Source organism: Patiria miniata, unplaced genomic scaffold (assembly GCF_015706575.1).
Source record: "Patiria miniata isolate m_02_andy unplaced genomic scaffold, ASM1570657v1 HiC_scaffold_20, whole genome shotgun sequence".
In the NCBI taxonomy this organism is placed as follows: Eukaryota; Metazoa; Echinodermata; class Asteroidea; order Valvatida; family Asterinidae; genus Patiria; species Patiria miniata.
The window spans coordinates 34134666-34150212 of record NW_024037059.1 but is presented as its reverse complement, the minus strand read 5'-3'; the positions used below and the strand labels follow the sequence as shown (position 1 = coordinate 34150212).

General features: G+C 41.0%; 1 protein-coding gene across 8 annotated transcripts in view; it reads right to left on the bottom strand.

Moving 5' to 3' along the window:
- Window positions 1–15547, bottom strand: part of LOC119728778 — a 160985-nt gene that overhangs the window by 81055 nt on the left and 64383 nt on the right. For all 8 annotated transcript variants that reach the window (XM_038201162.1, XM_038201159.1, XM_038201167.1 and 5 more), the window contains exons 33-45: window positions 14828–14961; window positions 13997–14188; window positions 12080–12312; window positions 11326–11468; window positions 9520–9685; window positions 8286–8458; window positions 6774–6910; window positions 5443–5634; window positions 4518–4723; window positions 3310–3422; window positions 2696–2832; window positions 1718–1912; window positions 405–619 (exon numbers count right to left, since the gene is read on the bottom strand). In XM_038201162.1, the coding sequence (XP_038057090.1) occupies window positions 405–619; window positions 1718–1912; window positions 2696–2832; window positions 3310–3422; window positions 4518–4723; window positions 5443–5634; window positions 6774–6910; window positions 8286–8458; window positions 9520–9685; window positions 11326–11468; window positions 12080–12312; window positions 13997–14188; window positions 14828–14961 (2236 nt within the window). The remainder of the gene's footprint in view (window positions 1–404; window positions 620–1717; window positions 1913–2695; window positions 2833–3309; window positions 3423–4517; window positions 4724–5442; window positions 5635–6773; window positions 6911–8285; window positions 8459–9519; window positions 9686–11325; window positions 11469–12079; window positions 12313–13996; window positions 14189–14827; window positions 14962–15547) is intronic.

The following is a 15547-nucleotide window of genomic DNA, read 5'->3' as shown; positions in this document are numbered from 1 at the left end:
TTAACTTCATAAAAAAATGTCTATTAACAACATGGGGAAACTGATTAGGTGCATACAAAATAATTTTTGATTATTAATTGGACGATTGAGATAATCTCATTACAATATATTCATAATTGAAAAAAAAAATCTTTGTCTTGACTTTAATAGCTGGTGGACCTATCCTGACAATGATGTAGCGCTTTGAACACCAGTCCTGGTGGATATGTGCCCTAACCCACTATTATCATTATGCAGAATGAGAACTGGCCACAGACATGACTGAAATACGATTGTGAAAATTCTGAGCTGCATGTTATGGACTTCCTGCAGAAATCTGCAGAATTCTGCCGAATATTGCAGAATCCTTCAGATAGTCTACAGATGTTTTTTTTGTTGAAGGTTAGCCTTGCTGAAGAACCCACCTGTTGATGTCATTTGGATTCATCTGGGCTTGGTTCATCCCCCAGACCTGCAGGACCTGCACCACCTCATGGAACGTGTCGTTGAGCCAAGTCTCGTTGATGTTCACAGTGAATGGGTCTGCAATGAACGCCTGGGTCTTCTCATACAGGACGATGAATCGCTGGGCGATCGCTGACAGGTTGTCTGAGGGGCTCGTGTCGACGTAGGCCATAAACTGTTGATCAAATTAGGTTAAAGGTTTGTTCTTAAGTTTTTTCTCACCAGTGGCAAAGGAAGATATTGAAAGAGAAACCTACGCTTAAATGCTGGCACTCATGTAGTGGAGGTGGAAGGGAGAGGGAGGGGTTGCAGGAGAGAAGGGGGGGGGGCGTTTGCAATGGGTACTTTCTGCTATATGAATACAACCCAAGGTGCTCATGAATTGTGTCCTACACATACTGAAACTCACCATAGGTGGTGTAGAAGTGTAAGTGGAAGGGGGAAAGGGGGTGCGGGACAGTGCTAATTTCTTAATGTAGACTTTGTTATTAAATTTAAGGCATATGAGATCATTTGCTTTTATCCCTAACTTTTATCCCAAAAATAACCTACTAAAGTATTATCAAAAACTTACAATGTACTTGGATTAAAGATCATACTGGTACTAAACACCCCGTGAAACTATTCCGTCTGGCTTGCTGTCATTTAGAAGAAATCAAGAAATGTAGTTTATTTCCAACGATCATTTAATACGGTCGTTTCACAATAGTGCGCCTCCAAGAGTTTGCAACGCGTTGGCCAATTACAATGCGCAAAATCGGTCGACCCAATGCGCGTTTGGAAAAGGTCGACGATTTCGCACATTGTGATTGGCCAACGCGTTGCAAACTCTTGGAGGCGCACTATTGTGAATCGCCCGTATTGACTGATTTTTAGAAATAAAGAGATATACAGATTGCGTGATATAAAGGTTGCGCATGGTTTTTCATTGTTTTCCCTCGAAAAGTGTAATATCCATTGAGCTTCAACAGGTAAGGTTTGAACATGCTTCTTTGGATATGGAGTGGTGTTGTTATTGGAAATAAAATAATAGCATAAAGAGCCTATATAACAATGAGAACACAAAGGATCTACTCATGCTAACCATGACGGAGTTAACATAAGCACTTACAATGCACATGTGACATCTGATGGAACTATAATACTATGGGTAGATGCGACATCTATGGAACTATTAGAGTTACCAATGCATGCAAATATAAAAATAGCAATGACAGATGTTTTATCAAGACCTTCGAACAGAAAATGTCTGACTCCAACTTTTCATTCCTACCTGATTCATGAAAGTATCAATGGGAACGACCTGAAGAAACTCCATCTGGACTTTCAGCAAGTCCACTGAGCAAACAGCATTCTCTAGAGCGGCGAGATCCGTGTTGGAATTGGCTGGCAGCACGAAGTAGGAGCTGAAATTCCCAGCAGTACACAGAACAGCCAAGGGGTTTGGAAAGCTAAGGAACTCTTGCAGCTATTACAGAAAATAAATTGGAAACAGAATTAATATTTTACTTTCCCCACAACCAACAGACTTCATGCATGTTTTTCTAAACTGCCTTTGACAATTTTACAATTACATGTACGACTTAATTCATGATTATTTAAAAATGTCAGCACAATCACTGCAATATCATACAATGTACCAACAGTGTCAGAGGAATGTCTGAGGTAAGTCAATTCTAACAAATAAGCACCGATATCTTTTTATTGCGGCCTCATGGGTAGTATGGCGCATGTCTAAGTGAAGTTTGTGAACGTTCAGCCAATAAATGGGTAAAATTGACCGAACTTCAAAAGAGTCCATTTTCGTGTGAAAACGGAAAAGTGTTTAAGACCAGCCGGCCAGCTGGTGTTTTATCAACTGTTTAAAACCGTCCATGTGGCAGGCTCTCAACCAATAGAAATGGGTAAACTGTCTTAGGTATTAATGAAGGCGGGTTTATAGTCAGTCGTACGTTGGTCGTGTGTCTAGAAAAACGTCAGTGTCCAGCGACTATCAGTGTCGAACATTCATCATCACGTAACTGACTATAAACTGACAGTTACCCCAATAGACCAGTGTGCTATTATATGCCGTTTTTATCTCCAATTGAAAACTAGTCAAACTTTGTTTGCCCATGCTTCTGCTTTGCGTATGCTGGGAATACCATATTTCCATTTGAAGTGAGTCACATTCAAAAAAGAGGATACTGAGTTTTGTGATGTTGCTAAGACCTAAACTTAACCCCAGTGATCAACAAAAGCAGACACTCACCTTGTCTTGTTTCACGACGAGGCTCATTAACGCATCAATCAGCTCAGGACTGAAGCCAGTCACGACTTCAAAAGCTCTCTCAATCTCGCTAATATTGGCCAGCAAGTTACGGATTTCAGGAAACACCAAATGTTTGCCTGACAAGGGAGAAAACAATCAATTGCCCTTAGAAATCTCATAATTTTTCTCAACAAAATAAGGAATTTTGAGTTTTTAATGATGATCTTAGCATCCCTTTGTTTTAGAAAATACAAATATAGCTGGTGTTAGATTTTTCAAATAATGATCTAATTGAATTCAAGGAAATTCAAATTTTTAAAACTGAATTTCTAAAGAAAACACAAATAAACAAAGCCAAAGAAAATATGCTGGCACAATATTCAATTCAAAAACAAACTCAGGCAATATTGTACATGTGTGGCTTTAAGATAGAGGACACTCTGACACACACAAAGGGAGAACAAAAGATCCTTTCAGTCCTCGATGTGTGGTTGGAACATGTAGTGTGGCAGTCGCAAGGCGCACGTGTTGTTGCCGATGTGTGTGCAGTGGGTGGGGCTTAATTAATCAGTGTATTGATGCATGGAGTCATCTATGTTATAACATTATTTTACCTTGCAGAACCAAAATTCTGTCTGCGAAATATTCGGTGAAGTAGGCCACGGATCGGATTTCCTTTGTCACGTCCCTGTACCAGCTTTGATTGATGAGGCCCATGTCAATGTTACTGTCAAAGTACACAAAAATATACTTCACTACTCTCCTGAATGGCGATTGGTCAATTCGCAATGATCAAATACATAAACTGACCAATCAGATTTGTCAAAAATGTCTTAGTTCTTGATTTCAGCTATTGGCAGCTGTACAATATTGTATTACATTGTGTTTATTCACTGAAGATTCAATAAAACCAAAGAGTGCTTGGGCCGTATTGGGCGGTATAGAGAGTAATAGCCAGGGCAATTTAGAGCGCTTCAGTGACTAAAGGGTAAAAGCAACAAATCAAATTCTTGGTGAACAAATTACTTTATCTTCTTTACTTACTTAATCTGGGCCATTTTTGAGCAAATGCTCATTGAGATCTCACAAGTATTATAATGCTATAAAATTCACATCCATTTTTGAAATTTTTAGGGCATCATTGTAATAAACACAAACAGACCGTCTCATACAGCAAGTCCAATAATAGTAGAAGATATAATTTTCATATACCTTATAGTCATGTGAAAAGTAAAATTCACTGACAAAATTGATACAGTTCACACGGTTTTTAAAAAAAATACAGAATTTAGGACCCCAAGCTGTTGCAGCAGGCACATAAAAACAAAAACAAGCATGTTTACGTAATATGAATTTTCGTTGAATCAGCGATATAAATGTAGTAAGGATGTGACTTTACGTTTAGTTTTTAAACGTTTAGCAAATATTTTAAGAACCGTTTAAACATATAAACGGTTAGCCATTCACGAAGGCTGACGCATGCTCATTATGTCTACAGACCTGGCAGGCACTGAAAATATAAAAATTTAACTACATGCGCCCCCGAATATAATCAAGTATTGAAGTGCTTCAAAGGAATATCCGGGTTATGTAGGTTTAACTCAAAGAAAAGTGTTTCTCACGTCATAAAAATATAAATTGTCAATGTGCAAGTTCTTTTTCCCTCGGAAATAAGAGTTATTATTTTAAAACATAGCTGTCAAAAATTAAAGAAATTGAATTGCTTAATTTGTTTTAACTTTCTTACAGGTGTCTAAAATAATGTACATTATACTATTTCATTTTCTCATCGTTGGAGTCGGTCTTAAAAATTCAGACTTACTCAAGGGAGGACAGAAGTGTTTCCACGGACCAGGCCTGTTGCCATGCCGACTGGTTGAACCCTGTGTATTCTGCGAAGGGATTGGACATGAGGGGGAGGTAAGAGTTGACCTTGTACTTGCTCAGTGATGCCATGTGCCGCAGAAAGGTCTGGGCGTCACGGATGAAGGCTGAGGAGTTGAATTCACTGGCTTGCAAGGAAGCAATCTGCAATTTTAGAGATGAAATTAAAAATAATTCAAGTAGGCGGTAGGTCGTCAAGTCAATCACAAGTCCATCCCGTCCACTAGGCTCTCGAAAGTGTGATCTCTCTTGGGTGATCCCTCTTGTTTTCACTAATGTTCTGCATCGGGTCAGGTTGACCAGGCGCAGGCCAAAGGCCAAACCGACTCAAAACCAACCTGACCCCCAAAAAACCCTGAATATCTGGCTTGGGCAAGTATGTCCACTATTTGGGCCTGAACTTAGCTGCATAGCGTAAATATCATCTCAGTGACTGAATCATACTGTACAGCACTCACAACATGACCTACTGGTGGGCCTACATGTTACAGACTGTGCACGATACACCGCAAACCACATTTGGTCGTATCGGGCACAGTGACTCCGCAATAAATATTGCACCGAATGAATTTCCGAACTGTTTCGTTTTTTTGTGTGTGGTTTATTTCAGTTTATTTCAGGTATTTCCAAAATGGCTTAACCGACCCGCCCCGAAACCAGAAATCGCAAATGCAAAACAAATCGACCCGACTTGACTGAAATGATGGACAAACCGACTCGACTCGACCCGAAGTCGGTTTCGGATCGAGTCGGTTTTGGGTCGGGTTTGCACAACATTAGTTCGTGCACAGAGCCCAAGGGCTGTGGGAACGAGCATAAAGGAAAGTCATGTTGTTCTACAGATAACAGAGATGTAAACCTACATCATTGAGCAGTTGCTCCAGCACGTGCGTGTTGTTTGTCAAAGCAACCAGTGTCTCCATAAAGGCATCGCCGCACAGAACCTCGCTGAGCTGCGTCACATTGAAGGAATCAGGAGACATGAACAGCGCCCTCAAGGAGTCAATGTCGCAAACCGCCTTCCGCCAGTCAGCTCCAGCAACCACGCTACTCAACTGTAAGACAGAGTCAATCATACAAATATAGGAATAGGACTATTTATAATGAGCCAAATAAATGTAAACTGCAGTGCAGGCAACCTTGATATGAACCAATTGGCGCCGGCATTATTTTGACAAGAAAGTAACGAGACGCAGGATTATTTTTTACTCAACCTCAAGCCAGGCGGGTTGAAGCCATCACCCTCAGGCAGCACACTCATATTTCCGGCCTCGCTCACTGTGAGCAGGTCGCTGACAGATATTTCCGGCCTCACTCCCTGCGTGTTTATCCGTCATCCGTTCCGAATACTGCAAAACTTTTGCGTGTATACACTGCCTCCGGCACAAACTGGTTAAAGCAATTTATAAATGCAGAAGGGCTGCTGTTTGTTTGAGGCATAAATCCTGCCTCATCCACAGTAAATAATGGGGAAAAGTCAAGAAAAAAGCATTTTCCCCCAACTTTCCTTTGAAGCGTGCAATATGAATTTTGAATCTTTAGTACATTAAAGGGCTTTTTTTTATCTGTTAGGCTTCCGAATGCATTTGATGAATGAAAGGTTTGCAGAAACACCACGTGGGAATAATCTCTCAAACTAAGAGAATGGTTCTGAAAAGAACCAGAGGTATAAACCCAACGTTCCGGTCAGTATGCCCTGACTGTCTTCAGGAGAGTGCCTTAACTCTAAGAAAGTAAACACATAAGTACCAAATGCGAAATCGATGAAGTGTGAAGTTGCATCCTGTGGGGATGCCAAGTATCTGGGAGCCTAGAGCAAGCTTGGTGTGCCCACTGCATTTGTGCACATGTTGTACACATGCACCATTGCAGATGATTGACTGCAGTACAACATACAAAGTATATCAACTATACAGTTGAAAAGCCCCCCCCCCCAGAATGCTTGGTGACGAAATGAGTTGTAAATGCCCAAAGCACCCATAAGAATTATTTATTTACATGTTTTACAAGTTTCAATACTACAGTTTTTTTTAATATTCGTCCAAAATGTAGTTTTGCTTGTGAAACTGCGGAAAAACTACAAGAGTATTGCAATTAAATATGTTTTCCAACATTATGATGACTTGACCAATCACGGTGCTGAACTGCCTCATGAATATGTATTAGATAGAGAGCAACACTGTGATTGGCTTACCTGGAATGGATCGATGGGTGAAGCTAGTATTGCGTTGACTGTCTCTGCACTTAGAGTCTGTTCTAGAGCGTCGATGATACGATTGATGGATGAGTCGTTGGTCAAAGGACGCAGCAGTCCCAGCGTTAGATTCAGCTCTGAATATGAGGAGAAAAATGCAAAAAATTTAAAGACATGATATTGTTTGGAAACAGACAGATATATAGCATCTTTGTCGTAAATGCCACAAGGCTGCAATTTGTTGATCCATTTACAACGGCTGTTTGTGCATGCATGATTTTGTTCGTTCATAAAATAGTTGTTGAATCAATTTCCGCCACCATTTGGAAAATATTTTGTTGACTTTTATCGGAATCGTGCCGCAACTCTAAAAACTGTGTCACGAGTACAATAGCAATTCTTTTACTTCAAACACAAAGCTGTGAGTGTCTTGTATCAAGCTTGAATTGTGCAATAACAGGCTCCACAACGATCATGAGTTGCTGGTAAAAATAGGTCATTTTCAGTCACTACGCCTTAACTTACGCCACCTAAAATGATTAGTGCACAAGCGCACTATGAAATTTTATGAAATTGTCGTAACTGAAATGTTGTGCAATGCGAAATGTTTTGCAACTTCTGCAAGAAATTGTGGCGCAAGTGGACTTATGCCATTGCACAAAGTTTTGTGAAATCAGCTGCTGTACACAGAAGAAGAGGGTTTTGCTGTTAGATATACTTAAAGCTAAACTATGTGGTTTGTTGTGAGGAGCTGTGGTCCAATGGTTACGGTGTTCGACTCGTGTGCCGTGGTACATGGGTTCGAATCCTGACCGTGGGAACATGGTGCTTGTGCTCTTGAGCAAGGCACTTTAATACTATGATTGCCTCTCTCCACCCAGGAGTATAAATGGGTACCTGTGAAGGTAGAGACCAGGTTGCGCTGATCTCAGGCTGCTGCAGAAAAAGTGGTCTCATTCCTGATGAACAGGGATAATGATTGTCATGGTATTTGATCATATGCATTTGGAAATTGCACAATATAAATGGATAGGGTATAATAATTACATGCAACTGTAAGCCTACAAATGAAAGTCACGCCTCGTTTTAACAGCTTTCAAAAAGCACAAAACATGACCAAATCAAGAAAGAAAATCACCATCTGGTAATCAGTGGCTGATATCGTTTGCATGAGTGTGAACCAGTTGCTGTGCCAATGGGTAATTATTTAAAGGTATTGGTCCCATAGCCATTACTGGCCGTAGGGGCAGTGGGATGTTAGAGGTCCACTGTGTCTTGGGCGCGGCATATGAGTGGCGGTGTCTTACTTCTCTGAACAAATCAGGTACCCATTTTTCTGTTGGGTCGTCAGAGAGAGTTTTTCCAGTTTTTGGTCCAAATGGGATTCGAACCGCCAACCTTCCACTCCGTAGCTCCACGCTCAAACCGCTCGGCTACGAGACCCCAATGAGGCTGTGCCAATGTTTCTATTATATTCAAATTGAAATTGAGTTATTACTTCAAAACATGTACCTGGTACGGCTTCACAGATGTAGGTGTGCATGTCAGTGCAAGGTGCGGGGTACCATAGACCGTCACCACCAAAGTTGGCCTTCTTGCAACCCGTATATTCAGTGAAGTTTGGAAAGGCAAAGTTCTGATAGGTGAAGGGAGGGTACGTATCCATCCAAACATCTGCGTTTGGTCTGCCAGAGAGAAAACAATAACAAATGACTGCCGTACTCGAGAGTTCTTGGAAGGTTTATGATTTGAAAGGATATTAAACAAAAAAGCGTGGCCAGATCCCGTAATAAGAGTCTTAAAGAATCCATGCGATAAATTCTTAGAAACACATTTTGTGCAACTTTATCTCCTGTTTATTTGTATGACAACCATTCAACATCCCTTTTTTTGATTAATCTTATTGAAATGTGCACTTCTGTAAACATTAAAAACTTTCCATGCTTTTCAAAGGGCGCTGTTGCTGTGATGTCATTTCAGGATGACACTGATCAGAAGAGGGGTTTCTGCTCTAATTGTGAACCCAAAGTTTGCTCATTGAAAATGTTTTAGAGAAAATTGTGCTCATTGGCTTACTGTCATGTACTTACACAACAATCAAATACAAAAAAATAAACACAATTTTAGCAATGGTATCAAACTGGTGCGCTCCCACTTTCTACTCTCTAACCCTGGTAATGAAGCATTTGCATGTTCAATAATCTTGCGCATGCATAACGTATGGAATAGTCTGGTCTGGTTCCTGCCCATGCTTATTCAGTGTGGTTTTATACGTAATGTCCGGGGTACAGATGGGATAAATTTACCGCGGCGTGAGATCCGAAAACGCATTTTGTTTTCAAAGTAAAAATGTTAAAATGTTTACCAATCCAAAAAGCACTTTTACAATAAAATATTATTTATACACAAACCGGAAAGGGGAGGATGCTTTTTGAGGAGGAATGCGCGTTGTAATTTACAATGTACATGTATGTTGAAACATGTCATAGACGTCAGAAAAAAAAATCCACCAAGTATGATATTGCTATTACGGTATCGAATCGGGATATAGGAAGCAATTTTCCCAACCAGGGGGTCAATGGAAACAAGGTTGAAAATAAAGTAACCCCTGGGGACAAGGTTGCTCTTGGCAAATAGTTTCCTGGAGACAAAGCCGGGATGGAGCCCAGGTTTCAAAAAGCCCCAACAGGTCAAGGCAGTGCTACAAATGCATTAGGCAGAGCACTTGGCGTAACGAACTTCATACCCATAATTCTCCAGGAACGTCTGCTCGGCTGCGCTGCCCACGATCAGTAGATCACTCTGTGTTTGTTGGAAGCATTTGTGGGATGCGTTGTGGTAACTGAGCCACTCATTCATGTATTTGTAACAGGATTGGTCATGTCTCTGCCAACCATCACGGCAAGTTGTCTCTGCAGAAGTAAAACAAATATGGCAAGTTAAACTTGCTCGATCCCCCTGGCACGGTGGCAGTTTTTATACAGTAAGTTAGTAAGCACACTTTTCAACAATGACCTCATTCGAGCCCTAGATGACCTTTGATCTCAAATCTCTCCAGTCATCTGAAGTCCCTCTACCCAAAGATTATTGTCACCAAGTTTGGTTGAGAGTGAAGTCTGACTTTTCATATGACAGCACTAAACAGTTAACCTAACCAAAATGGAACACTCGGACGTCCCCACAGACAGACGTCCGGTCTAGCCAGACGGAATTGTGGGGTGATAGCATTGTGTTCCCATTATCCCTTTTTCTAAAGATTCTCTTCTGGGGTGATGTTTTTCTTTTGTGAAAATAGTGGGGTGATGTGTCCTGAAAGGAACATCACCCCACAAGGGGGGTATGGTCAGAACGGACGTGTGTCCGGACGTGTGTCCGTCCGTCCCAGCCAGACGGAATTGTGGGGTGATAGCATTGTGTTCCCATTATCCCTTTTTCTAAAGATTCTCTTCTGGGGTGATGTTTTTCTTTTGTGAAAATAGTGGGGTGATGTGTCCTGAAAGGAACATCACCCCACAAGGGTGGTATGGTCAGAACGGACGTGTGTCCGGACGTGTGTCCGTCCGTCCCAGCCAGACGGAATTGTGGGGTGATAGCATTGTGTTCCCATTATCCCTTTTTCTAAAGATTCTCTTCTGGGGTGATGTTTTTCTTTTGTGAAAATAGTGGGGTGATGTGTCCTGAAAGGAACATCACCCCACAAGGGTGGTATGGTCAGAACGGACGTGTGTCCGGACGTGTGTCCGTCCGTTCCAGCCAGACGGAATTGTGGGGTGATAGCATTGTGTTCCCATTATCCCTTTTTCTAAAGATTCCCTTCTGGGGTGATGTTTTTCTATTGTGAAAAAAGTGGGGTGATGTGTTTTGAAAGGAACATCACCCCACAAGGGTGGTATGGTCAGAACGTCCCGACACACGGATGGACACACGGATGGACACACAGGCATACACTATCCCAATATCCCCCTTTTCTGGCTTAAAAGCCAGGGGAATAAAAAACAAGCGAGCAAGAAAGAAAAAAAGAAAAACAATTTATTAAGTCTTGGCACGTCAACACCAATTAAAAATGATATTAGTCCTTTTTTATTTATTGAGAGCCTCTAATGTAGATTGTGTGAACCATCATTTCAACACCACAAAGAAGTACGTGTTCATCTTTTCAAACCGTGGACGAAAAATACCAGAGAACAAAAGAGAACAATATCGTCCACGATTCCCAGCATACATCTGTGATTGGGGTCGTGTACAAAACCAATGGGAGTCTTCCTAAAAAGTTAAAGTACAAACAAAAGAGGGACAATAGGACGTCCACGATAGACGGTGAACACACATTACGAGTGTTCAAGGTTGCGTTCCCGTGCTCTTCAACTTTTTCTATTAATAATTTTTCTCGTACTCGTACTCGTGGAAAAGTACTCGACTACAACGTTGCTCATAAGTAAACTGTTAAAAGGGTGTTGAGCAGCAGGGAGTAATCCCCACCCTCCATGCAAGAACAGCCCCGTCATCAATCTAGCCTGGAACTGCCCCGACATGTATGGTTCTCAAAAATTACCTTTTGCCTTGTCAAGGAATTGGTTCATGAAGGCAATGTAGGCATGGACTTGTTTCAGATCTGCCACTCCGCCAGCATCCAGTGTGTCTAAGACCATCTTCAGCCCTGGCACGAATTGAAGTATTTTCCCTAGATCCACCTCACTGAAAGAGAAGTTAGAAAAACTTTTATTTCTTTATGTTTCCTTAAATACATTCTGATAAGCTTGATTTTTTAATAGCTCGCTTTTGCAAATTATGTTGGCAAATTTCATAAAGCCAAGAAGCAAAACTATTGTTTGGTAAATACAGGGCGTTCCAAAAAAAGTTGTGCAAACAGATATCATTTATCTTCCCAAAAACTACTTAACGAGAGTATTTCATCTTGATGGAACATATTAATTTATACTCTTGTGTATAATCAGTGAAAATGCCATGGAAATCCGTTCATGCAAACTAGAGATAAACAGCTATGGGTTTTTCACCCATTCCAATGGGATTTACACATTTAGTGATATCAGTGCATCAGATTGTCATGGGCCTTTTCACTGAATATTCACTGAGCTAAAACTTCATCAGTTTAGTTGTTAAGCACCCTTCTTTAGACTTGTGTTGCTTCAAACAAAAAAATGCACAAATAACAAATGATATACTCTACCGGTACCTTTCATCATATTAATTGTCATCACACCTGAGCAAGACCTTTTTTTGCAAGCTTTTGGACACCGATGAGTATATAGCGCTTATACAAATTACGTCAGTAGTTGAGGACTTACTTCTGTTGGTTGATGACGTCAACATTGCTGAAACCCATCAGCACTGTGTTGAACAGTGCCTCAGCCATGGTAGCCAAAGCGGTCAGGTTGTAGCGCTCATCGAAGGCATCTATGGTCCAGGGAAGGACTATTTGTAGGTTGTGTTGCAGGATTTCAACGTTGTGCACGAGATCCGCAATGCTGACTGAGCCCAAGTTTGTTGTGTTGAAGTCTCCAGTTTGAATTGCATTGAACTGAAAAGTCAAGAAAGAGACGATTGTCAAATCGGTTTGAATTGCACTTATCTGCCTCTGTCCTTTTTATCATGGAATGTAAATAAGTCTGTCACAAGCCAATGTGGCCCATCAGGCCAGCGTTTATCTCCGGTTTCCTTGGCATGAAACGACCGAGGATATATCCATCCCCCCTGGATGGGATGCTAGTCCATCGCAGGTTACTTCCCAGCCAGTACCCATTTAGATTCTTGGGTGGAGAGAGGCAAGTGGGGTAAAGTGGCTTGCCCAAGGACACAACATATGACCAGCAGCTGGATTGGAACCACTGATCTCTATATAAAGACTGGATAGCTAATACAGAGCCGCACAATGTACGAATTTGACGCCATATTGGTGAGACCGGCTGGTGATCTACAAATGACAAGTTGTCGTTTTTATAGACAGCATGATTTCTTTTGTAACGTCGCGGTTCACTTTTTGTTTATTGTAGATTGCTTTCTTTCTCTGTAGCCAACTTCAGTGGCCCTTGGCCAAGTGTTCGGTAATCTCCCTTTAAAAAAAGCTTTAAAAATTAAACAAAAATTGAAGAGATAACAAACCACAAGAAAGGATACAGTGCCAGCAATACTGTGTAGGGCCTAAATCGTGTTTGCCAAAATGGTGGACTTGGGAAATTTGTTATCAACCCTAACTTCCTAGGCATTTTTGCTAGGATGCAGCCTCCATCCTGCAAAATCCTCCAATTGGCCTCATGGAAAAATAGCATATAGCCTCAATCCTGCAAATTCCTCCATTATTTCTTGAATATGGTCCGTGGAGGGGTGACCACTGCCTGAATCCTGCAAAATCCTGCGGCAGTGACTGTCAATATGTTGAGGCTTGGCCAGTGACATCCTGGAGCAGTACGGAGGATTTCAAGCATAATCCAGGCCTATATATTTATGCATGGCTGAGCAAAAACAACACAAGGTCTGGCCCAAGACCTTGACAAAGTGCATCCTACGAAATCAGTAACGCACTTTTGCCATGTAACCTCAATCCTCCAAATTCGTCCACTTTGGCAAAGAGGATTTTGAAGGATTCAGGGCGGTTAGAGTTAAGGCATCATGTATTCAACTAGTCACAGGAAAAACTTGCCCCCGTGTAGGCTTACCCCTTTAGCCACTGTAGCGCCCGAAACCTCCCTGCCTATTACTCACTGTAGCGCCCAAAAACCAACTGAGCACTCTATGGTTTTATTGATTTTTCAATGTAATACAATGAACTCAACGTGCTAATGGAAGAAACAACTTTTCACTGCAATCGAACAGAAGCAAAATCCAATCTGGGAAGAGTAAATTTTTTTTTAAGAATCTCTTCTCTCTAGAGGCTAATTCTAGCTCCCCTCATGAGTCCATTTTGAGCAAGGAAGACGGACGAAGACGAAGCAATTTTTGCAAAAAACAAAAACAGACTCACAGTCAAAGGGGATCTGTTTCATCCGTGAACATTGTAACTGAAAAAAATTTGGGTGCTAACAAATTTTGAGGTAAATAAAACACCTCTTAATAATGAACTTAAATTGGTGACTTCAATGTGGGATCCTGTTATTTCAGGGAAAATGTTAGTGTCGTATTGGAACAGATTCATAACCCATAGATTGCATTGGAATCAAATCTGAAAATGTTCAAGTTGCCCAAGGCAATATCAGCATATTACTCACCTGTGCGACAATTTCGTCGTAGTAGACTGCGTATTTCAGCTCTTCTGCAAGCAGGTCAAAGTTCACCTTGCACAGATACTCGTCCAAGGCAGTGGTGTTGACGAACTGACCGTTGCTGTTTAGCCAAGTCTGCCGGAGGGTGCTGTCACAGAACAATGCTTTCACGTCGGGCGACCCAATCAAATCGGAATACTGTCGGAGAAGAATACAAGAATTTGAATTAGCTAAAAAAGTTGGCAAACAAATTTGCTACAAAATTGGATACCCCAAATTCCTGTCTTGTGGGGCAAAGAGGTCCTTAAACCGTCTGTTTTTTATGACTTTTAAGCTCTAGCAGGAGATTCTACGTGTCACTTTGTGGTTGGTCGGTAGGTCTGTCCCCTGAAAATTGACCAAAAACGAGCCCCCTAAGTTTCCCATAAAATATCACTACCAATTGTCCAAAAGTTTACCAAATGCAATGCCGTCGTCAGTAAATGCACTCTTGGTGAAAGTTTTTGGAACACGCCCCTTTGTCTCGATCGATGCGCATGCGCGTCTATTTTGCATTATGAAGTGAGACATTCCAGAACCGGGCCAGAGCTTATTGTGCACTCGCACTTGTTGTTTCAACAAATAACGAAAGTGTTCCGAAAACATTTCTTCAGGATTCCAAGGTAAAGTGCCATGCACTTTTTGGGAATCCTTGGTTTCATTATCAGAAAGAACGATGTAAATAAAAACACAGGGAAACTATTTCATACTTTGCATGTGTGTGCAGGCTACTGCCAAAATATCACAAAATATTTTCTTTTTGGGGGTCAAAAGGATCATAAGAATTCCAACACAAACCTTAGAAGGGTCGTTCCAGGTTGCGGAAAGAGCTCCGAGTAGTTCTGGGCCATCGTCAATCAATCCCATAACGCCAAGCAAAAAGCGTTGTAGCTCTGGCAATATGATACTGGAAGCTTGTCTATGTCCGAACGCTGTAGATAGGAACAAATAGAAACTTGGTGACGCAGCCATTTTATCGAACAATAGAATGTAAGTGGTTAATAGTTTAGGCTGATTACACTCCGTGTAAAAGCAAATATGAATAAAAGTTGTGATATCATTGCAAGTGCGAATTTTCGTGCGAATTGATTTGAATTCATATTTTTTACAGTCATCCGCCAAATATCCGAAAAGCATGTTTTACAACTCAAATATTCAAAACATGTGAGCTGTCTCTAGGAGATGATGAGAAATGTTCATGTTAGTTTTCTTAATCATGTAAGTTGTGTGGTTTTATTGTTTGTCAATAGGCGAGCCCATTTTGAATATTCAAATATTCAATTACGTCAGAATTAGAATAATTGAATATTAATTTCTTTTGAAAAAATTAACACAACACAATTGCAAAAGTTGAGTTTATTGCAACTCTTTGAGAATTTTGCTGGTAAAATTTCGTGACATCAATCCTTTTGCATTTGCATTCCCATCGTGTATGCAATTTAAGGTGTATTTGAAACCCTGGATTTGTCGCTAGGTTCGAATTCATCTCTGGTTTCCGTAGTAGCTTTCAAATACTTG